The 25,026-nt window shown below is 41.3% G+C and overlaps 1 protein-coding gene across 1 annotated transcript in view; it reads left to right on the top strand.

Moving 5' to 3' along the window:
• The window catches only part of MPI (mannose phosphate isomerase), a 27,186-nt gene extending 8,827 nt beyond the window's left edge, over window positions 1-18,359 (top strand). Inside the window, exons 2-8 of the mRNA XM_018558921.1 lie at window positions 5,747-5,874; window positions 9,031-9,231; window positions 12,064-12,205; window positions 12,298-12,486; window positions 15,190-15,363; window positions 16,772-16,980; window positions 18,018-18,359. Coding sequence (XP_018414423.1) covers window positions 5,747-5,874; window positions 9,031-9,231; window positions 12,064-12,205; window positions 12,298-12,486; window positions 15,190-15,363; window positions 16,772-16,980; window positions 18,018-18,233 — 1,259 coding nt within the window. The 3' untranslated portion in view covers window positions 18,234-18,359. The remainder of the gene's footprint in view (window positions 1-5,746; window positions 5,875-9,030; window positions 9,232-12,063; window positions 12,206-12,297; window positions 12,487-15,189; window positions 15,364-16,771; window positions 16,981-18,017) is intronic.
• The last annotated feature ends 6,667 nt before the right edge of the window (window positions 18,360-25,026 follow it).

Below are 25,026 nucleotides of genomic sequence, written 5' to 3'. Positions count from 1 at the left end.
CAGGTAAGCCTGCACTTTCCCACACATGGTGCTCTATAATGTATTGCTGGGATTTGTATTCCTCTATAGCTGATGGTACATTGTGCTGTATATTATACATAGGAATACAAATCCCAGTAATACATTATACACTGTATGTATAATGTATTGCTTTGATTTGTTGTACTCCTCTATAGTTGGTGATATTCTGCACTGCGCTGTATAGAGGACTACAAATCCCAGCAATAATACATTATACAGCGCCATGCGGAATTCCACCAGCTATAGAGGAGCACTACAAATCCCAGCAATAATACATTATACAGTGGTGCAATGGCGAATATCACTAGCTATAGAGGACTACAAAACCCAGCAACAGTACATTATACAGCGCAATGCAGAATACCGCCAGCTATAATGTACTATTGCTGTGATTTGTTGTGCTCCTCTATAGCTGGTGATATTCTGCATTGCGCTGTAAAATGTACTATTGCTGGGATTTGTAGTCCTCTATAGCCGGTGCCATTCTGCATTGATTGCTGTATAATTATAAACTTTCCATTTCACTATATTGCACACCACACTTTTTTTTTTACTTCCACCGCTCCAAAGCTTGCTCCTGTGATGGACTACAATCTCAATACAAACTAGTAGTCCATTACTGGAGCCATTTTTTAAAATGTATTTTATTGTTTATCCGATTAACCGATTAATCGAACTTAATAATCGGCTAACTAATCGATTTTGAAAATAATCGTTAGCTGCAGCTCTAGATGAGATGGATGAATGTGTGCCTAGATGGTATAGCGCCTAACTAGCGGTCACCACGCACTGCCGTTGCGGCCAAGTCGGACCATCCCAGTCCGCACAGCTCGAATGTATGATCGTCCCTGCCAGCCCTATACCATCCAGGCACACATTCATCCATCTCATCGCTACCCTACATGTACCCTGGCCAAGTCAAGCTCCACACGGGTATCACAGACGATTTCCTTCCGAGACACGGACACCTTAAACGTAAGTCTCTCTATGCAGTGGTAGCGCTCTAAATATATCTGTGTATGTCGTTTCACACAGGGTCCCTCACCCTGTTTACCACAGAGCTTGCACACTGGTTTTAACTCTTCATCATCTAATTTTATTGCAATCACTTGTGCCCACGTCGCCAGAATTGGTACTCCAGGTAGTGCGCTTTTCCATTTGTTTTACATTCTTCAGTTTAACCTGCAGTCTACCTGATATGTTTATCCCTCAGACATTTCACCATTTTTGTGGTGACTCTGGGCTTGTTCTGCCTTATAAATATATCATAGTGATGTTTATAGAGCATTTGTAAACAAGGTCTATCTAAAGATCTAACCAACATTTGCTGGCAGTTATTCACTTTTTTATTCATCTTTGGTGTCTGTCATTATCCATTGTGAACACTTCTTGGATATAAATTTTACAGTTACTGAGCAAACATGGAACAAACACAAATATTGAACAATCGTCCTTTCTTATAATCTCTGTGATCTTCTTTACAGCTTAGGACTACTCCTACCAAAACTTTTTAGGGTAAATTTTTGTCTAAAAAGTGTAAACGTTTGCATATGGCAGGCACATTTAAAGCTGAACTCCAGGTAAAAAGAAAAGACACAGACTAATGCGACACAGACTAATACAAGCCGTGTAAGTACCTGCTACTGACGGTTTGGTGCCAGATACCACAGCATATCTTCAGAGGTCTAGTGAAGTCAATGCCTCAATGGGTCAGGGCTGTTTTGCCGGCAAAAGGGGGACTTACTCAATATTAGGCTGCCGGTCATGATATGGCCGATCAGTGAATGTATTTAGCTAATTCCTGGTGTTCAACCTATTGCACTGCAGTAACGTGTGTTGGTGCATTGTGCTGCCTTTTATTCTGAATAGAACCCCACACACTTTGCTGACAGACATGCTTTGCAGTGGAACATTCAACAATGCACTGCCAAAAATGCTACTTGCACCTTTTTTTGGTGCGTTGGACAAATCCTTAAAATGAAAGGATTGACTTGACCAAACACACAATAATGTGCTGCATAACACATATTAACACAGTCGTGTGAAGGGACCCTTAATGCTGTCAGGTCTATTCACAAAAGGGTGAAGAGTTTGGAGAAGGCAGGAGAAGTGAACAATCTAGGCCAAAATAGCCGATTTGGAACATTTTTCCAGTTCAGCTATGTTGTCCTAGATTGTTCACTTCTCCTGCCTCCTCCAAACTCTTCACCCTTTTGTGAATAGACCCCTGTGTGTTTGAAGGTAAATGGCACATATCTGAAAAGACAAAGTAGACACATAAATTAAAAAATAATTCTCATTTAATGTTCTCAAACTGTTCTCTTCTTTGATCATCTTCTTTATCTGCACATTTAGAGGAAACTGCTATAAACTCATCAAGTCCACACTATGCCACGACAGTGATGTATTTCACACCAAACTGACTGCAACTCAGCCAAACATGAAACAAATGACTATGGCTCTCTGTATATACATAAGCCATTGATGGGAAGACACATTAGGAATGTAGTTACAAAAAATACAGTGAAAACCATGCAGGGCGGAGGTAGCATCACTAATAATAGACTCTTTATACTTCTTAATGAAGCTGTACCTTTTGAGTTGATTCTGTTGGATACACTTTTTAAAGGGCTAGTTCACCTTTTTCATACATAGCATATGCAGTGAAGAAGCCCCAGTAGGTACCAGTAAACTAAGCGGCTTTTAAAAATCTTCAGTAATATATCTACCAGACGATTTTTAAAAGCTGCCCTGCCATATGAGTTACAGTAATGCCTTGGTTTACGAGCATAATTCTTTCCGGCAGCATGCTTGTAATCCAAAGCGCTTGTATATCAAAGCGAATTTCCCCATAGGAAATAATGGAAATTCAGATGATTCGTTCCACAACCCAAAAATATTCATATAAAATGATTACAATACTGCACTGTAATATAATACTGTACAAAATATAAAGAAAAATAAACCAATTACAGGTACCTTTGTGGCCGGTGTGAGGGGGACAAGAGAGAGGAGGATTATTGTGTAGGACGACTTTCACTATCACAACGGAATCACTGCTATCTCTTGACTCAATGGAATCTTTTTCATTTCGTGAAACCTTAACAAGGAATCTATCCAATGTGACATTGGATTGTCGTTAAATAAACTCATCGCTTGCACTGCTACAGCCTTATTCAGTGGTGCTTTTCTACAAAATTTTGCTCTTATTGCAAGACATTGCTTGTATATCAAGGCAACATTTTTCAGAAATGTTTGCTTGTCTTGCAAAACGCTCTCAAACCAAGTTACTTGTAAACCAAGGTATTACTGTACTTATATATATGAACTTACTAAACAATATTGATTTTACTGAATGTGAGAGCACGGCAAGAAGAAGTTAAACTTTGATCTGTTCCACATCCAAAGCATTTTATCATAGCATCATATTCACTTAGTATACCAAAGAACGCTGTAGGAATTTTCTTTTCACCTGTTTAATAACCTGTACACATTCCTCTCTGACATCCCACAGGTCATGGAAAAAGTTCTGACAAAGTTACAGTGGCAGGGGTAGCCCTACTGCCAAGGTTAGGAATCATTTTTCCCGCAGTTCTTTGAAGACAAATTACACCTTTTTATTAAAAAAATAATAATAAATGCACATTTCTGAAAAGAAACAATGTGCATATATTTCTTTTTGCATTGGAGCCAGTAAAGTATTGCGGCTGTGATCAGTGGATCATGGGGGCAATGCTCTGGCTTCTGCAGATTATCCCTTCCCTCCATGTCTGTAGCTCAGTATGGACTTTAAAGGAGCACTATGGGGTTAAGGCTTTTCCCCATAGTTCTCCCCCTTGGGTAACGGGAGGACACAAACTAGCGTCCTCCCGTCACCCTAAGCTCAGTGACAGGATCGAGAGGTGAGCGAGCGCCAGTATGTGTTCGCTCACCTCCCGATCTACTGAGCCGACCTGTGACAGTCTCATTGTCACAGTTTGGCTAGAACTATGAGGTGAGTGAAAAGCACTCACCTCATAGTTCTCCTTTAAGTAAAATGGACGGAGGAAGAATGAATGGACTACAAGTGCATTGAGGTGACTGCACTTGTATTCCATAGAGAACTAAAATTCTCTTTGCAATGGTGGCTGAGGAGACATATAGTTTCTCAATTCACAGATCCTACCAAAGCAGCTGTGTAAGTGTAGCCACGCATATCCAAGCCAAATTCAATAAACAGCACCAGTAGCGGGGAGAAAAACCCCATGATTCGGGGGGTTTCATCTTACACCCTGAATATGGTCAGAAAAGTAAACTTAGCCTTTTGTCACTAATATAGCAGTTATGGTAGCCAAGAATATCGTGCAAAAGTTCATTTATTTCTCTAATGCAACTTAAAAGGTGAAACTAATATATGAGATAGACTCATTACATGCAAAGCAAGATAGTTCAAGCCGTGATTTGTCATCATTGTGATGATTATGGCTTACAGCTCATGAAAACCCCAAATCCACAATCTCAGAAAATTAGAATTTTACATGCAATCAATAAAACAAGGATTGTACATAGAACAATATCGGACCTCTGAAAAGCATAAGCATGCATATGTACTCGGTACTTGGTTTGGGCCCCTTTTGCAGCACTTACTGCCTCAAAGCAGCGTGGCATGGAAGCTATCAGCCTGTGGCACTGCTGAGGTGTTATGGAAGACCAGGATGCTTCAATAGCGGCCTTTAGCTCTTCTGCATGGTTCGGTCTCATGTCTCTCATCTTTCTCTTCTTACGATATTCTAATTATTCGAGTTTCACCTGTACATACACAGACACATTCCATTATTATGAGAACAGGCAACTACAACACAACAGATCTTACTGCAAATCTTGTGATTTATGCTCTGCCATTTATTTGAAATTTATACTCGCTAACATTTTAAAGAGTTTAAGTGTATCTCAACTTAAGAAAAAATATGTAATATTAGATGTGGTGGCTGCATACATTGCATACATGCTTTTTATCCTTTACTTTTACTTTGTGATCTTGTCAGTAACAGACTTCCTGTCCTGCAATGACCACGTTAATTCACTGTACTGTATCTACAGAGGAACAGCGGTGTCACCCTCTAACAGGAAGTGTTTTAGGACGAGTACTAGAACACCTTAATTAACAACCTTAATCTCATTTTCTCCATAACAGATGGGTAGAAGGTGATCTTTGGTCCACAGGGGTCGCTCTGAACAAAACTAACTCATAGCAGTCATCACATCAGTGCTCAGTGGACCAGCTGATTCTGCAGGAAGCTAACACTTTTAAACATCAGGAAGCAGCATTTATTGTAACTGATTTAATCAGCACTTGAAATAGCTTAAAAACATTTTGACTTTAATATCAGTTTAAATGAGATATATCTAAAGAGGCATAAGTGATCCTCGGGTCTGTCAAAAGCACCTCTTGGGGTACATGTACCACTGGTTGGTAACCATGATTGCAGTAATGTATTTCACAGCTTTACCACAATAAATAACCCACCATATTGCATGGATTGTGTTTTAATAATATCCAGCCAAAGTGTTACTTTCTGACAGCAAATGGATGAGTAATGACATCAGGTTTGTACATTGCAGCAAGTGGAAGGACAGTCAGGAACATAGAATGGATTGTGAGGGTTACTTTGTATGCTAAGTAACTGTTACTCACTTCCTATTGCTTGTGTTTGTAATCTTTTTTGTTTTTCCTTCCTTTTTGCAGTGTTTCTTCTTTCTTGTGCGGTACAAGACTATGCATGGGGAAAGCTGGGCAGCAGCAGTGAGGTGGCTCGGTTGTGGGCTAGTGGTGACCCTAAACGACAGATAGAACCTAACAAACCATATGCAGAGGTATTCTTAATTTATCAACATGTTAAATTGGTATTGGTTCATAGTATTGATCCAGAGGCACGGTTTTATTTATTTATTTTTATTCATTAGGAACCATGCAAATAAAAATGCATTATTTACAGCGTTTATAATGTGTACTTTATTTTTCCATTGTTTTTGACACTTGCTCTTTTAATACTATTATTAATATCACCTGACAGTGCTATATCATTTAAAGTCTACCCAAAGTTTAAAAGTAGACATGCACATTCCCATGCGTGGCCTAAATTGTTATTGTGAAGATACATATAATATATTGGCTCTCAAGAACATCCTAGTGACAAGGATCCTAGGCTGCTTTATACCTTCCAGATGCAAAGTAGTTTTTCCAGCTTCATAATCCATATATACTGCCTGTCCGGAAAAAAAAAATTGCACACTAATATTTTGTTGGATCGCCTTTAGCTATGATTACAGGACACATTCGCTGTGGCATTGTTTCGCTAAACGTATACAATGTCACAACATTTAATTCCCTCCAGAGTTGCATTCATTTTTCACCAAGATCCTGTATTGATGATGGGAGAGTCAGGCCATTGTGTAAAGTCTTCTTCAGCACATCCCAAAGATTCTCAATTAATCTGGACTCTGTGGTGTCCAATCCATGTGTGTTAATGATGTCTCATGCTCCCTGAACCACTCTTTCACAATTTGAGCCCGATGAATCCTGGCATTGTTATCTTGCAATATGCCCGTGCCATCAGGGAAGAAAAAAATCTATTGATGGAAAAACCTGATCATTCAGTATATTCCGGTAGGCAGCTGACCTAATTTTTTGGGCACCTAATGTTGCTGAACATAGACCTATTACCCATTTGCTTAGTTAAATCCAGGCGGTGACTTTTTTTGGCCAGGCAGTGTATATCATTATAGAAGACCTAGATTAGAGGCCCTATCCTCAGCACAATGATTGTAGCAAAATAAAGCAGAGCCCAGAAGAGGACCCTTTTTGCTGCTTTACTCATATTTACTAACAACATTCTAACACCTGCATTATCCATCCATTTCAGTAACGCAAACATCAAGAGAAAAATGGAACCAGGAGTTAGGGATGTGAAGTTTATGAGATGAGCAAATACTGTATGTGTCTGTTGCCGAATTAGTTTAGGCTAAATGGGATATAGGAGCCGATAGAGAAGGGGAACCGATCATGGACCATGAGTAAAGAAAGAGCAGATAGACTGTTAATTGCACATAGACTCAGAAGGGGTAGGGAGATAGAGGAGGCAAAATGACAACTGGTTTTGGACCAGGTGGTCATAAAGGAGGCAGTGGAGGAGGAAGAGTGACAGTTGACCATAGAACATTTGTAGATACAGAGTAGCAGCTTACTTGTCAGGAGAAGCAGTAGAGAGGAGATGATTATGCACCGGGGTCAGAAAGCAGAGATGGAATAAGAGAATGGAGACCTATAGACATGGTAGCAGCTTTGGCCTTCTCATCCTTTCAATTTGACATTGATAGGAATTGCACTGGACATTATCATTATTATTATACAGGATTTATATAGCGGCAACAGTTTGGGCTGCGCTTCACAGTATAAGGAAGGCATTACAGTTACAATACAATTCAAGACAAGATAGTAAGGAGGGCCCTGCCCATGAGAGCTTACAATCTACAAGGGGCATAGAGAAGCTGATCCATATTTGTGAAATGCCAGATAGTATTTAATATTTGCTGGGTATTTGGGTGACAGTGTTCTGCAGGGAAAACAACATACCACAGATAGGATAGCAATGTTGAAAATGGGAGGTGATGAATGCCATAGACCAGTGGTTCTCAACCCTTCTAGGGCCGGGACCCCTTGGTAACATTTGCCAAGTTGTGGTGACCCCCAACGGTAAAATTTAGGAATGACGCGGCTGCTGCAGCGACATCTGTTGGGAGAACTGACACTGCTGCGCTAGGAGAGGGCTGAGGAGGACTCTCACCTAGCACAGCAGAAATCACACAGCGACCCACAGGTTGAGAACCACTGGTGTACGCCGTCAGAATAAAAAAACAAAAAAACCACCCTAGGAATGCATAGCTAGATTCCTATTGGCTATTTCACTTTGCAATAGCAAACTAGCTATTGCACCCGCCCTCTGCTGCTGTCAATCAGTAGTGGGGACGTGATGGAGAACTTCAGGTCCCCCTCTGCTGATTGGCAGCAGCAGAGGGCGGGTGCAATAGTTAGTTTGCTATTGGCTATTGCAAAGTGAAATAGCCAATAGGAATCTAGCTATGCATTCCTAGGGTGTTTTTTTTTCTGACTTACGGCCCCCAATGTCAGACAAAAAAGGTTTACTCTGCTCGGGAGAAAGTGTTTCTCTCCCAGGCGGCCGGGAGCCGCTATCTAATAGCAGGAGACTCCCGGGCGACCCCTGGCAAATCATCATTCGACCCCCGAAGGGGTCGCGACCCGCAGGTTGAGAACCGCTGCCATAGACGCTGAAACACAATATCGATCAGCAGCCAGGAGGCTTAAGTTGGCCATAGACTGTGCTAATTTCGGCCAGCTCTCGATTAGCTGGCCGAAATTCGCACAGTGGGTGCCCTGTCGACACCCTTCTATCCATCAGAAAATTGAAGAAGCCAGATGGAAACTATTTGGGCAAACAGTGACAGCTGCCATCACTATTCTGGTATTCCGACAGCGGTATCCCCACCACTCGCAGAATACAAAGGCCACAGCAGGAGATTCGTCTATCCACGTTGACAGTTTTTATACCATCTTCACAGTGAACAATTTTGTGCACTACATTTGTTGTAGTGCTGTATGATCACCCATGTGCATGTTTTCTTTTAGACTTTAGATTCACTTTATAACTAGTTTCTTTTACTCTAGTGTTTCATTTGCCATTTGTTTTTTTACTAACTTTATAATCTATTTAGAAATGTTTTCACACAATTTTCACCCAGAATTTACACATTTGTCTAATTGGATTTCATGTGTGAATCCTGACTGACAGTTGTGTGAAAACATTTAAAAATGACCCCAAAGTGTATAGCTAAGTTTGTATTTTGCTTTGAGTGCCCTTATTTTTGTTGTTCTCCACATTTGTTGTTCTTATTACTCAAAACTGTTTTTTTCTTTTTACTGATGACCTTGCTTTCATACATTTCTTCTGATAGTTATGGATGGGAACTCACCCAAAAGGTGACGCTGTAATTCTACATAGTAGCGTAGCCCACAAGACTTTGGGGCAATGGATTGCTGCTCACCCAGATTGCCTTGGGTCGAAGGTCAGAGAAGCTTTTAACGATCAGCTTCCTTTTCTGTTTAAAGTGCTCTCGGTGAGGCTAGCATTGTCTATCCAGGCTCACCCGGACAAGGTAAGTTGGGTGCTGCATGACATGGGGAGGGGGCCTTATGATTGAAAAAAAGCTTAATAGTTTGTGTTGTCTTGTTATTTTCCTGTCTATGCTAGACATATAAAAGGGATACGTTAATAAGGTCCATCACTTGAATCTTATCAGGGCTGTCCCTATAATGATGCCTCAGGCGGCATCTCTTTGGGTCACGTGGGAAGAAGGAGGGGTTTCTCAGTGTGCCTGCTGCCCCCTTTCTGACCAGAGTGTCCCAGATTGCTAAGAGCAAGGTGGGGAGAAGGACCACACACGTCTTCCCGCCCAGCTCTTAGAAACCAGGAGCTGAACGGAACGCTGTCGGGTGTCCCAAGCCCTCCTTCCTTAGCGTTCACTATCTCCCCCCACCGCCTCAGGCAGCGAAAAGGCTAGGAACGCCCCTGAGTGTTATGAAACACAGAATAAATGTTTTAGTATGTGATTTATGTAGGTTCAATTCAAACCTTGTGATATAACGTATGCACGCATTTGCATAACGTTTATTTATCTTGGTTGCAGCGGAAGATAATGTTTACAAAAGGCAGCATTTCGGTGTCAATCCAGTCCAATGAGATAGCCTGATGTGCCACACCTTATCAATCTTGGAGTCCAAGTGACAGATTTTACTCCATTTATTCAAACAGTAGTAATTTCCTACTTCTCATGAGCTAATACAAATGACAAAAATACAGCTGACCTAACAAGTATTGGTATTTAGAAAGTTCATATCCTATTTGGTTATATCTCCTACTCCAAGAGCAAGACATCACACTGTTGCTAAGTAAATGGGTATCTTTGTCTAGCTATCCGATTACTGAAAATGGATAATGAGTGATTTCCCTCAGCTGTTAGAGTTAAGGAAAAACTCCAGTTAAAAGAAAAAATACAACAAACATTCACAATAGACACCATTAATCCAGAGCTGGATCCTGCAGTACTTCTTTTCTGCCATAAGATGTCCTCAGTCTTTTGGGCTGAATCGAGACCAACATCATTCAACCCAGATCCTGAGCCCAGGCTGTCATGAACCCACCCCAAGCTCATTTTTCAGTCACTCCGCTTAAAGTATATTTCCACTTTTGCATTCAAATTTGAGGATTGTGTTTTTTTCACCAACTTCATTAACATACAACAAGGACGCCAGAGTTGTAATCCTTTAACCCCTTACAGCCCTTTGTAACGTTATAAAGAAGAAGCCAAGCAACAATTTTAACCCATAAGATTAATGGTGCACCGAAGTAGAAATTAAAAAACCGAAATTAAAAAAAATTTCAGTTTTTCTGTATCCCCTGTTATCAATGAACAGGAACCCTCTATGATAACATGAGAACATTGTGTGTTTACTATAACTACAACTATGAATGAACAGGAGGTGATGTAGCTCACTCCCATTCATTCATAATTGAGGATATAGTTAACATACTCTGTCCTCAGTTATCTACAAACACTCAGCGATCACTGAGTGTTTGCACCTCGCTCTCCTCTCTGACACACTGTCACAGGACTGGCAGACAGGCTGATTGAGCGGTGTAGAGCCCAGCCTCCTGTGACATCGCGTGCTGTCTCCGCCCACACACTGTGATAGGCGGCTGAGCGATGTGGGGAGGGAAGAGACACCGGCCGCTCACAGCGCTCGGCCGGCTGTCACTTTCTCTCCTCTCCGCAGGGACACAGAGCAGCGCCCAGCGGGGAGGAAAGAAAGCAGGGAAGTGCCAATGTATCGGCAGGAAAAATTGCACTTTCGGCATTCAGCCAAAACTGCCATTTTCGGCCGATATGTTTCGGCAGCCGATATATCGGTGCATCCCTCCTTAAGATTCCAAGAAACCCTAACCCAAGTAAAAACTATTTCAACTGCAAGAAGCATTTTTGAAATATGTTTTAGCTTCTGCTGTATGAATGGGAACATGTAACAAATACAGTATAAAATAGGTGTTATCCCAATTTGGCTGTGAAAGTGGAAATACACTTTGAGCTTCATATCAGCATGCTTCTTGTCTGTGCAGGTGCTGATTGGCTGCTTGTGCTGCTTCTTTTTCTCCTACTCTGAGTTCTGCTGTGCAAGAACTGCAAGAGGCTGATACCAGTACAAGTTCAAGTACTGCTTGCATTTTAAAATTGCACTTAATGATGTATGAATGGATACAGAATGGCATTGATTTATGTCTTTTATGTCTTCCTTGAGTTTGGCTGTAAAATTTAAAGAGCAACTCCAGGCAAAAGTGTTCTAACCCTTGTAGTGGAGCAGCCCTCACACTGCAAGCCTTAAGTGCTCAATTTTGTCTAGGTGCTAAAAAAAAAGAGCTATACTCTCCCAAACTGCTGAGGTGACTCCCTGCTTCTCTGGTCTCTGAAGCCTCTCTTTTCCTACGCAGCAGCATTGGAATGGTCCTCACGCCTATCCACTGTTAATAGATTGTGATGTTTTACGGGACCTTAGACCGCTGCAGCAGAGGGGAAGAGAGGCTCCAGGGACCAGTCTAACAGCAAGCCACCTCAGTGGATCAGGTGTTACAACTTTTTTTTTCTTAGCACCTAGACAAAAACGAGTGGGGGTAGCCCCACTGCAAGGGTTAAGAAAATTCTGCCTGGAGTTCTTCTTTAACTTCTGCATAACAATGTGGATAATACAAATCTAACTATGAAATGTAAAACTTAGAAGGCAGTTAAAACGTAAACATTTCTCCATTTCTCCAATTATAATTCTTTCCTCTTCTTAATTAACCTTGTGTTCTTTTTTCCATTACCAGTTGAGTAACTTTTCTGCCTATTCTCAGTGGTAACACTTCACTCACATCCTCTTAATATCTTCACATATAGGCATTGGCTAAGAAGCTGCATGCTCAGTTTCCACAGCATTACCCTGATGACAACCACAAACCAGAAATGGCTATTGCTCTCACACCTTTCCGGGGGCTGTGTGGGTTCAGACCTATATATGAGATTGTAGCCTTCTTGAGGGGTATGAACATGAATATATTGATCTTTATAACAGAGTGAACATACCAGGGATTAATATAAAAGATGTCTGACACTTTTATCTTTTTATTTCAGATGTTCCTGAGTTCCGTGCACTCATTGGTCAGGATGCTGCACAGCAGTTGGAGGCAATTGCAGTGGATCTCTCAAAAGATGTGGAGGTGCGGAAGGCCCTACAGAAATGTTTCACCTGTATGATGCAGAGAAGTAAGGAGGAGTATGCAGAACAACTGAAATTGTTGGTGCAGCGTGTAACGCAGCAAGGTACAATTTTCTTTACTATTACATAAAACAACTTTGAATTTGTTCATTTTCTATGTTCCAACTAGTAAAAGGACACTGGTTTCTGTTGATTTTGTAGGTTACTTTTTTATCATCTTGTCTCATTTTTCATCTGTATTTTTAACGCATGGATGTTATTTGTTGTTACTTTTTTAAAGTGTATCCAAACCCAAAAACAAAAAATACAATATATTGCAGCTCACTAGTCCATAGATGTAATGGCTGAATTAGTTTCCTTTTTTCAGGCTAACTTTTTTTTAGTTAGTACAGAAAATACCTGTTGTCAGAAATGCTGTGTCCTTGTCACTTCCTGTGAGCTGAAAAGATAGCATAAACAATGTTATCATGCCTACTAGTCTCATTATTCCACCATATATTGGAAATTAACAAAGATAGACTTGTTTGGAGTCCAAGCGATATTGTTTGGAGTCCAAGCGATATCCCATCCCACTCCAGACCGACTTATCACTTCTTACAACTACAGTGGGTGCTGAAATGGGCAGCGGGTGGTGCCGCAAAGACAATTGTCACATTATGTTTTCTTAGGGTTGCACCGATACCAGTTTTTCAGTATCGTAGTACCGTTATTTTTTTTTTTGGGTACTCACCCATACGAATACCAATGCTGTGTGCCCCGATTATCAGGAAGCCAGGCGGCAGATCATGACCCGGCTTCTTAATTGCCTGGGAAGCCGGTGTTCTATGAAAAAACACTGGCTTCACTTCCCAAGGCTGCCTATCTTCCTGACCAATCAGGAAGCCGGGGCGGCGGGTCATGAGGTGTCGCCCGGCTTCCTGATTGGAAAGGAAGCCGGCTGCATGCTCCCTCGGCACTGCTGGTCTGAGGGAGAGCTCCCTCTGACTGGAATTTCAGTTATCGGATGCAAGTATCAGAGCATTTGGGCGAGTACGAGTCCTTGCCCAAATACTCGGTATCGGCACCGATACAAGTATTGGTATCGGTGCATACCTAGTTTTGCCTGATGAAGGGACCCCATTGGTCCCGAAACTTTGTGATTTCTTGTCATATCATGTTGATTTAATGTCAATAAAGGATGGATCGATAATGTGGACTTTGCTGTGCTGGTGATATTGTTACTTCTAACGTTTGGAGTCCAGTCTGTGTGACAACCAATGTCCATATGTCTTGCAGCACTCCTTACCGGATATCCCAAAGTTGACGGGTGCTCGTAATGACTGCGGATGGCACCGCAAATAGTAGAACTTGATTCAAGATGTCACCAACATGAGAATTCCAGATTAGTACAAATAGACCTGCACTATGGTGATAGTGATACACCCAGATGCTGTGTTCAATTTGTATGGAATAAACACAAATTAGCTCAATGAGCGCAGTGTAATCTCGATTTCATTTCACAGATTAGTGCAAATCCATTTATTGAGAAATGTCACTCAAATGACAAGCGCTTTCGGGGCTCTGAACCTGATGAAGGGGACCCTGAGCCGCCCCGAAAGCGCTTGTCATTTGAGTGACATCTATCAATAAATGGATTTGCACTAATCTTGGATTTGTGTTCTGGTGACATCTTGATTCATGTGTGACAATCAAGGCTCCTTCCGTAGATACCATGCAGAAGTTAGACACAAAGGGACAGGCAGCGTGTTATTCAAAAAATGACCATGTAAAAATAAAGGAAAAAAATTAGAAAAGTAAACTAATGCAATGATCACATCTAAGGACTTTTAAACTGCAATATATAAAATGTTGCTTTGGTTTACATTATTATCCCAATAAATTACCCCATCGGTCCATTTTCTCTACTTCTCTACCCAAAGCCACACAAAATGTTCTACTTTGCTGCATTTCTGTATATAATTAAGTAAATAGTACTAAACTTTGGTCCCATGTATTCGGTAAGATGGAGAGTCTCTGAAGTCTTTGTTCTTAGAATTATAGGGGTCTGCTTCACCTTTTGTCAGCTGTCTCATTTTACCTGTAATCTGGTCTCCATAAGGAAAATGCTGAGTGCTCCCAAAGGGATTGGGAGAGCTTCCGTCATAAATGAATGTAAAAAATAATGTAGAAGCCTGCTCTGAAAAGTCTTCTCCTGATTAGCCAGATAGAAAAAGCTACAAACTGAGAAATAAGTCATGTTTATTTACATTGATTCGATGTCATGAGTTCCAAAGTTTTGCCTGTCAGAATGGCCTGAGCTTCAGCCAAAACAGATTTGGAAGGCTGTAGTTATGTGCAGCAGTGTACCCCCTTTACTCCAGTGACAAATATTGCACACAGTTACCTAAACTAAAAAAAGATCTTGTTCATGCCTACCATTGCCACACATGTCATGTGCTGTGTTAGAGAAGTAAACAAGGCTAACAGCTGCTGCTATGACAGGGTTTAGCCTGTCATAGCAGCCTAGATGAAATGAAAATGCATATTGTATTGACAGCATAGTTATGCATTTTCAGTTGGGTTGCAGTGTTATTTTGAACACATTCAGTTGTTCTGGGTAAGAAACAGGAGATATGGAGATATTTTCAAGCTGCTGTAGTACTGCATTACTATGAATCTTTAATGTGTACCTGTGGTGAAATTGTATATATTATGTTGATGTCCATATAAAAAAAAACTCTAAAAAGTCCTTACATTCCCTTAAGAATTGAATTGCTCGAGTTGCTATAATATGAAGACCTGTTTCTTACACAGCTGTTGTTTTCCAGTTCAGGGTGGAGAAGATGTGTCCTATTGTATTGGAGTTCTGCTCCTGACACTAAACTCACAGTTCCCAGGAGATATTGGCTGTTTTGCCATCTACTTCCTCAATGTGATAACTCTTCAGCCAGGAGAAGCCATGTTTCTAGGAGCCAATGAACCGCATGCATATCTGGAGGGGGGTGAGTAGCTGGAACAAAGATACAAGTAAATTTAGCAAAATTCATTCTTTCATCCATTTTGTGGCTGTGAATTGCCATATACAATAGTGCAATTACTGACATGACCAAAGTATTATCACACGCGTTGTTTTTTTTGTTTTGTTTATTCCACCTAAAGTCACACTAAACTCAGGAGTTAAATCTTAAAATTGCATTCAAGAACCCTAACTATTAACTGTATCTTATTTGCGCATTTGTAGATCCTCAAAGCATTTCTGAATTGGTGCTGACACTCCTTTCTTCTGGAGGGCGGCTACTTTTGTTCCCCATGGTCCATGTGTGTTGTAAAGTAGCCACCGCTCCAAGCTCACTCTCAGGATGGACTGCAATCTCCATACTAATTAGTAAACTAAACGTGAGATTGTAGTCCATCACAGGAATGAACTTGGAGCGGTGACTACTTTACAACACACACAGGAACCATGTCTCTGTGCATCACTGGGGCTGTAGATCCTCAAATCATCTCTGAATTGGTGCTGTCACTGTCCTTCCTTCTGGAGGGGGGCTACTTTTGTTCCCCATGGTCCCTATGTGTGTTGTAAAGTAGTCACCGCTGCAAGCTTGCTTCCGGCATAGACTACAATCTCAGGTTTAGTTGCCTAATTTGTAATGAGATCGTAGTCCATCATATTAGTGAGCTTGCAGCGGTGGCTACTTTACAACACACACAGGGACCATGGGGAGCAAAAGTAGTCACTCTCCAGAAGGAAGGACAGTGCCAGCACCAATTTAGAGATGATTTGAGGATCTACAGCTGCCTGATACACAAATAATGTACATTTTTGTTAATGGTTAAGTTACTTAAATGCATTTTTAAGGTTTACCTCCTGAGTTTAGTGTCACTATAGAAAGAAAAACTATTTTGGTAGTGTTTTGTACCAAACTAATATTTATGCCATATTATGTGTCAGTGGTTACTATAGAATACAATGTGATATTTGCATGAGTTGTTCCCCAGGAACCACAGGTCATCTCAGAATATGACTTTTGCAATTTAAGGAAATTGTTAGATTATTATTACAGGTATTTATAAAGCGCCGACAATTTACGCAGATTTACATAGTTTCACATTCACATCAGTCCTTGCCCTCAAGGAGCTTAAAATCTAAGGTCCCTATCCCACATACATACAAGGGCCAATCTAAACAGGAGCCCGTTAACCTTCCAGCATGTCTTTTGGAGTGTGGGAGGAAACCCACGCAAGCACAAGAAGAATATGCAAACTCCTTGCAGATAGTGTCCTGACCAGGATTTGAACTGGGGACCCCTAGTGCTGCAAGTCAGAAGTGCTAGCCACTATACCACTATGGCAGTAACCTACTGTACATATGCAATTTAACCTGAACATCTTCTTATTTTTCCTTTACAGACTGTGTGGAGTGTATGGCTTGTTCTGACAACACAGTCCGTGCTGGACTCACCCCTAAGTTTATAGATGTGGACACGCTGTGTGAGATGTTGACCTACACATCCGCTCCTGCCGCTAACAAACTGTTTACTCCGACACCTTTTAGTGGAGACACGCATGCCCTCCTCTACAACCCACCTGTGTCTGATTTCACCGTTATCAAAATTGAGGTCAGAAACAATTCAGATGTTAAAAAATAAATTAAAATCCCTTTTTACGATTTTGTATTATGAGAACACTGCTAATATAAATCTCAGCCACTAGGTTTTCAGAGACTTAGTGTTTAAGACAAACATTTACTGGCTTTTTCAATAGATTAAGGGGGTTATTCACAAAGGAGCCGAAGGATCCAGCTGTAGCTTCGATTGATCCTTCGGCCTCTGGAGCCCTTCGGTTTAGTCGAACCAAAGGGCTGCTGTACAGGCTATTCACTATAGTCCATACAGCAACTGAAGGCAAATGCTTCGGCTCGACTGAGCCGAAGTGACACCCGAAGCGGGGTGACTGGCCTCCCAAAGGGCCGGCCGTAAGCCCCGCAAATGACAGCTGGGCGAAGCCAGAGGTGATCTCACGGCTGGCTCCGCCCAGTTATAATGGCACATCAGCATCCCCAAATGACCTGGGGCCGCTGATCTGTCATTAAACAATAACAACTGGCCGGAGCCGGCCGTGATGTCACAGCCTGCTCCGCCCAGTTGTTATTCATTGGCTGGGACCTGCTAGAAGACTCCGAGCAGAATAGCCGAGCCGAATGCTCCTCGGCAGCTTTCGGCTATTTACTCACTGCCGTTCGGCCCCTATGTGAATAGGGGCGAACGGCAGCGAGTGAGCTGCCACAGCCTCGGTTCAGCCAATCCAGATGTTGGATCGGCTGAGTCAAAGTCCTTCTGCACTTCCGCCAGCCGAACATGCAGAGAGCATGTTCGGCTGACCGAAGTGCAGCCGATATACGGCTGATTTCAGCTGATGTACGGATGAAATCAGTCGCACTAAACCGTAGTGAATAGTCGAACGTTGTTCGGCTCACTTCACTTCGGCTGGGTCATTCACTCGGCTGCCTTTGGCAGCTTTGTGAATAACCCCCTAAAAGTTAAAGTGCAACTGAAGCCCAAACTTTTTTTTTAAGTTTTGGATGGAGTGGAGAGGGATCAAAACATTCAAGATAAATGAACATCCAGAATGTTGAATGTGTGCTTTTTATTTACAGGTACCATCTTCTGTGTCTCAATACCATGTGCAAGCCTTAGACTCTGCAAGCATTCTGCTGGTTGTCCGAGGCCAGGCATCTGGGCAAGGATCGTATGCAAATTTCAATCTTACTTCAGGATCTATTCTGTTCATTTCTGCTAATGAAAGTTTAACCCTCAATGTGGATCCATCCCATTCTCTTCTCTTATTCAGGGCTTGTTGTCTGCTGGGATAAAATGTAACTGTTACAGTTTTGTTATATGACCCTACACTCCTTTTGGGATGGATCAGCATTGGGGAAGTATAACACTTATTCTATAGTTTCTTATAGATAAATAAAAAAGTATAGTATAATGGTTTAGAAGTTACTGTGTATGTGTATGTGTGTGTGTGTGTGTGTGTGTGTGTGTGTGTGTATCTTTCTGTCTATAGCCAAGATGTTATTGTGACTGCACATGTATGTGTGTATTTGACCTAGCTACAGTCAGACTTAAAGAAGAACTTACCTTTGCAGTGGGTGATTATGGAGGGCACCCTACCTCACTACCCTTTATGAAAGCAGTAAATTGGCTCTTTGGGGGCCTTCATGGGCGCAAGTCAGTTATAAAGTGATATTAAAGTCAAAAGGTTTTTGAACCATTTTAATGCTGATTAAATCCCTTACAACCTATAATGCTTGATGTTTAAACGTTTTATTTTTCTGCAGAATCAGATGGTCCCCTGAGCACTGGCCCTGATCACATGTGTTAGGGAGGCTCCTTTGCCTTGCAGGGACTTATGGAGTCACCCTTTTGTGTGCTAGTAAGCTGTGTGTGTCTCCACAAACACACAGACACATCAGGGTAACCCTGTCCCTGCTCCTCATTGCTCTTTCCTCCCTTCTTTAAGCTAGTAAATGGATATCTGCTGTAGACTGTGCTGTCCCTCGTGATCTTGCATAGCAAAGGAAGTTCAGGGAAGAAGAGCTGAGAGAGTTGGAGCCAGCTGTTTGGAAACATGATGTAAGTGCTTGGGCAAACATTTCAAGAAATACTGCTGCTGGGCAATGTTGATTTGTTTGAAAACAATATGTGGAATATAACATGGGTGCAAAAATGGAAAAAAGGGCCTCAGTCATGAAGGGGTTAATACTACTTTATGGAGTTGTTGTTCATTTGCATGCAGACCTGCTAGGTCATGTGATACTGAGCCTCCATGATTGAAAAATCAATGAATAAAAGGGGCAGACTATGGACAGTAAGGCTGGAGAGAACAGGGCTGGATGTCCTTTAGTCAGGAAATGAGGTGGGCTCTATCTGACTTGTTGCAGCTTCTGATGTACATTGTGAGAAGCTAGCAGTGTGCAGTGAAATCAGAGTAAGCAATTTTAGTACAGGAGAGGAGCCTGTACATTTGTGCAAGATTGAAAGTAAGGGTGGACTGCAGCTTTAAGAGAATGGAAAAGTCACAAAAGTTGAGAAGGTGAGCTACCTTAGTCCCCAGATGAAAGACCAGATTTGGTCATTGTAATGTTAATAAAAACCTGTCTCTGTGCATCACTGGGGCTGTAGATCCTCAAATCACCTCTGAATTGGTGCTGTCACTGTCCTCCCTTCCGGAAGGTGGCTACTTTTCTTCCCCATGGTCCCTGCGTGTGTTGTAAAGTAGTCACCACTCCAAGCTTGCTTCCGGCATAGACTACAATCTCAGGTTTAGTTGCCTAATTTGTAATGAGATTGTATTCCATCACATAAGTGAGCTTGGAGCGCTGGTTAGTTTACAACCAGGGGACCATGGGGAAGAAAAGTAGCCACCTTCCGGAAGGAAGGACAGTGTCAGCACCAATTCAGAGATGATTTTAGGATCTGCAGCCCAGTGATACACAAATAAGATACATTATGTGTTAATAGTTCGGGATACTTGAATGTGTTTTTAAGATTTAACTCCTGAGTTTAGTGTCACTTTAAGATTAAACTAGAAGTAGTAAGAAAATAGAACTGTCCTAATTTGTTTATTATTGAGGCAGCCCTAGGGTAAGTTATGTAAGATAGCTCTTATTACCACATTACCTACGGTATTTGTTTTAGCGTTGGCACTTGTCTTCCTCCTGTTCAAAATACAACTGTAAGTGACTAAAAAAGTGTCAACTATTGGTAATATAAGAACAATGGATATGAATAGGAAAATGTGCAGTTCATACAACAGTCATCAGAAGGTCAGTTTATGCCTCAGGTCGCAGCTGTCAGATTGTGACAGTGAGGTTGATTTACTAACAGCAAAAAGGTTGTTCACTTGTCAATGGAATTTTCCCTTAGCTTAGTGAATGAGGTTAAGAACTCCTAATATCCATCATCAAATCATGTGCAAAAAAAAAATACTGTTTTTTTATAATGCATGTGATTGGGTAATCTTTGCAATGAAACTTTTCCACACATTTCTTAGGCAAAAGGAAAATTCCCTTGCAGTGAATAACCCATTTTTCTTTATTTTTATTTTGCGTGATTGGGTATTCTTTTCATTTTTTACCACATTCAATAAGCTAAGAGAAAATGTCCTTGCAGTGTATGACCTATTTTTTTTTAGTAAATCAGCTTCCAGTGATAGATTAGTGCAGGGTAGCTAAACTCTGGCCCTTCAGCTGTGGTGGAACTACAAATGCCATTAGGCATTGCAAAGCTGACAGCCATAGGCATGACTCCCAGAGGCAGATGCATGATGGGGTTTGTAGTTTTACCACAGCTGGAGTGCCGGAGTTTGCCAACCCCTGGATTAGGGGATATTCCTTTCCTATCCATATTTGTTTCCAGTGCCTTACCCCAAAACCTAAGGATGTATTTACACCTCTTTGTTGGCTAAATAGTGCATTTTAACAGACATGAATGTGCATCATATGGGCATTTTTAGTGCATAAGCATGTGCTATGGGTTTTTGCTGCATTGCATTTTTAAACATTTCCTGCCATTTATTTCCAAAAAACACAAATTAAAAATTGCAGGGAAAGGCATTTTACGCACATTGCCATATATTGCAACATAACGCAAATTTTTAATCCAAACACACTGAACATTGCTAACATTTGTACAACTTTGTCTGCATTACTCTTAATGGCAGTGCATGGGTCTTAATGGCAGGTCCTAACCTCACCCAAGCACATACATTTATCCTTAAAAAGGGGTGTTCAGAAAGACAGATTAAAGTATATAGAGCAATAAATATATATATATTCACACATACATGCTTTGTTACATTATCCATACATAATCTAAAACCATTTCTAAGGGCCAGTTCACACCATTTGCAGTTGTGATGCAGTCCGTTTATTTTGACAGCTGCAGTCAAAATACATCACAATGCTTTCCTTAGGGGTTTCTTGTGCTTAATTCACACCATTGCAGTCCGTTCAGATGCAGTCAGAAAATGTACTGCTTGTCCTATTTTACCTGCATCAAAACACAGTGCAGATGCATAAAAAAAAAATACTCAGAATTGATTATGTCATCACCCAGGGACTTCCTCTTTGTAGTGTGAAGAGATGGAATTTGTGGATGCAGATGATTTCATCCAATATGTGCGGGACTGTCCCCTGCTGTACGACAGCAAACATCCCCAATATAAGAATAATCGCCAGAAGATGGCAAAGTGGAGGGAAGAAAGCGTGTCTGATCTCCAAAACAAACGTAGGAAATGCTCTGACAGGTAGAGGAAGTGACCTAATTGCCTAATTAGCAATTTCTAGTGCAGAAAAAAAACGGATCAGAAACGCATTGCAAACGCGTCAAAACGTGGAGTCTGTTTAAACAGCCCCGATGCTGGCGACGTACACTGTACGTCGTCAGTCACGAAGAGGTTTAACCTTTTTAAATACCTGAATGAACATATAACTGAAGAAGTGGGTGTTTAATTGACCTGGAGTTAGTTTGCTAACACTTTGCGAGTGTCAGCTACTTAGAGGAAGGTGGGTTTCCTGTCTTGGCGCCTCGTTTGTATAGAACAGTGGTGGCGAACCTTGGCACTCCAGCTGTGCCAAAACTACAAATCCCAACATGCATCTGCCTCTGGGAGTTATGTCTGTGGCTGTCAGATCCTTGCAATGCCTCATGGGACTTGTAGTTCCAAAACAGCTGGCGTGCCAAGGTTCGCCACCACTGGTATAGAACATTTTGCTATGCAATACACCAGGCTCATTGGCTTGCCTTATGACAAATTAGTTGATCAATCATTAGTGAATATGTCTGCTTATGCTTGGCAAATTCACTAAGGGATTATGCCATTCTATAATAATGTGCTGTTGTTACAGAATACCGATGTTCACAAACTGAATTCCTTCAACATTCACGGCATTGCATTTTAAGGTAACATTACTCAATAAAAACCGGATTAACAAGGTAACAGAAAAGTTCCTGTGAGGAGCATGGCTCTAGCCTGCAGCTGTTACATAACAGGATGGTAAGCAAACTTTCAAACAGTCAGTTAAGATATATGTATAGAAGGACACACTGAATGATTAAAGGCATGTAACCCATAGGCAACTGAAATTCATGCCGAAGCCTCTTTCAGGAAATGCAAGTGTGCAAAGATAGCCTCCGTGTAACTGTTTCCATACAGGTTCAAGAAAAACCAGCTTTAGCCATGTGGACCAAGCGGTTCAGAAGAGAATAACAGAACCACAATTGTCATAAAAGATGTCCTCTTTGGAAAGGCTTCTAGAATTGCTGAGGAGCACAGCAAACACATCCCACATGTGTTTTCAAGCTTTGCACTGTCTGACCAGTAACCTCCTAGGATCTGCTGATGTAGAGCAGGGATGTCCAAACTGCGGCCCTCCAGCTGTGGTGGAACTACGAAACCCATGAGGCTTTGCAAGATTCTCACAACCACAGACATGACTCCCGGAGAGAGATGCTTCATGTGATTTGTAGTTTCACCACAGCTGGAGGGCCGGAGTTTGGACATCCCTGATAGAGGAAGCAGCTAGAGGTTGTCATCAGGTGTAGTGCACACCTAGCCATGCTAGTTTACTGAATTCAGCAGGAACAAGGCTCCCTGAAGCAACATGGACAAGACAAAGAGTGATCAGGATTTGGAGGTATTAAATCCAGAGCCTCATCATCTGGAATTTCATCCAAATGATCACTATCCTGAAGAAGCTGTCTGTTAAGATTTCATGAGACGTGCTATAGATTAATTTAACACACAGGTCAAAAATGTGAGAGTACAGGTCATTACACACTGCATGTTCTACAAATACAATGGAAACCAATTCTTACCTCTGCTCAGGAATATCCAGAAGAACATCTAAGATTTCAATTCAGCAACACTACAACAGGAAGATAACAGGAAATTATAAAAGAGGTTAACAGAAGAGTAGAAGTTTGCCATGGAGAGAAAAAAAAACATATTTACTGTTCAGTTCTGTGCAATTTATAGCTGTATATGTTCTGCAAACTTCCTTGTATTGAAAGTGTAAAACAATTTGACATTCATGATGCCTGGGGTCCAATATATTGGATAGTATTCCATTAAAAAAAAAATTCTTATACGGTGCATTGTTCATGCACCTACAATTGGTTACAATGTACAATTCATTTAACATGCAAGTACCCAGCCAATTAGCAACCATGGCTACCCAACCAGATAACTGGCAATACCATCACTGAGTAAAATCTTCCTTAGTACAGAACAATGATACATGCTTGGCTAAGGTTTACCACAACACCAGTGGGCAGGGAAACAGCCAAATTATGGAAAGCATTTACACAGAGAAGCAGCTCAATTGAAAGGCAAAAATCATTCAATGATATGCTCATGTACAAGGCAACAATGGGCTCCTACCAAACTCATGGTAATTACTTTCATCCATGCGATGGGCAAGTATAGTAATATAAAAGTGGCTAAGTTATGCTTTCTTGGTAGCCTCTCCCCTCCCCACCTGAACAAAAAAAGGAAGAACAGCACAGTAATGTCATCATCCCTGTACTCTCTCCTCCAGTAAGAGTGTTTGCATTGTTAGACTGACAGCACCATGCAAAGCAATAAACTAGCTCAGAAGGGAGATGCAGAAATATTTTTATAGCAGTCCATCAGGAGTTTACATTTACCCAATAAAGTATTATAAGCATTAGATCTGCATTCATTTTGACAGCACACAAGCTTCACTTGGCTCAAAAGAATATATTTACAGTGTGATCAGAAATGTCCTCTGAACATTCCCTAGCACTAAGTTTAGACATGTTCACCAGCAAATGAATGCCCATTGAATGTGGCATGAAGTCAGCACCTCACCAATTATGAATAGCAAATAGAAGAATACATTGAAACCTTAAGTCCTGAAACACTTAGAGGGCACCAGGAATGTGCATTAAGCATGCATTCTTGATACATGCCTGTAAAGGCCCCAAAGATACAACTTATGTTAAGCTTTATGCAAAAAACATAATACAACAAAGGTAACGGCTGTGCACACTACTCATGATGGACAGTATACTGTGCTGGTTTCATCCCCTAATCCAAAAACATATTGGTAGGTTAACAGGTATCTGACCAAGGTGCCTCAATTACATGCAAGAGTGCGGTAGAGACATTAGATCAGGACAGGGACTAATGCGAAGGGTTCTATGTGCTCTGTGGAGCGTTGCATAATATGTCATGACTATGAAAATATGGGAAATAGGTAAATAACAAAGATGTCTGAATTCAGAGAAGCCAAAGTTTCATCAGATGCCTTGTTGTTCACCTAACCTTACCTTTTAGTTGCATTCTTCCCTTTCCCTGCTCCTCCCAGAATGCCTGTTTGTCTAAGGTCTGGTCGTGCCAGGTCTCATTGCCATTCTACTGCAATATTTATTTCATTGTCAGGATTGGCCTCTATAGTGTTCCCCCTCCCTTCATCTACAAACAAACAGCACTGTCAAAGGTTGTAGAATGCAGTGCCAGAAAATCCAGTTCAGTAACTTATCTGGCAGAGCTAGGGCTGGAACCATGAGGACTGGAAAAGAAAATGTGTATATGTGTATATATATATATATATATATATATACTTTATCAAGTAA

This window comes from Nanorana parkeri, unplaced genomic scaffold (genome assembly GCF_000935625.1).
Source record: "Nanorana parkeri isolate BGI_ZX_2015 unplaced genomic scaffold, ASM93562v1 scaffold369, whole genome shotgun sequence".
NCBI classification, from domain to species: Eukaryota; Metazoa; Chordata; class Amphibia; order Anura; family Dicroglossidae; genus Nanorana; species Nanorana parkeri.
The sequence above is the reverse complement of the archived record's forward strand: the minus strand, read 5'-3'. Positions and strand labels throughout refer to the sequence as shown.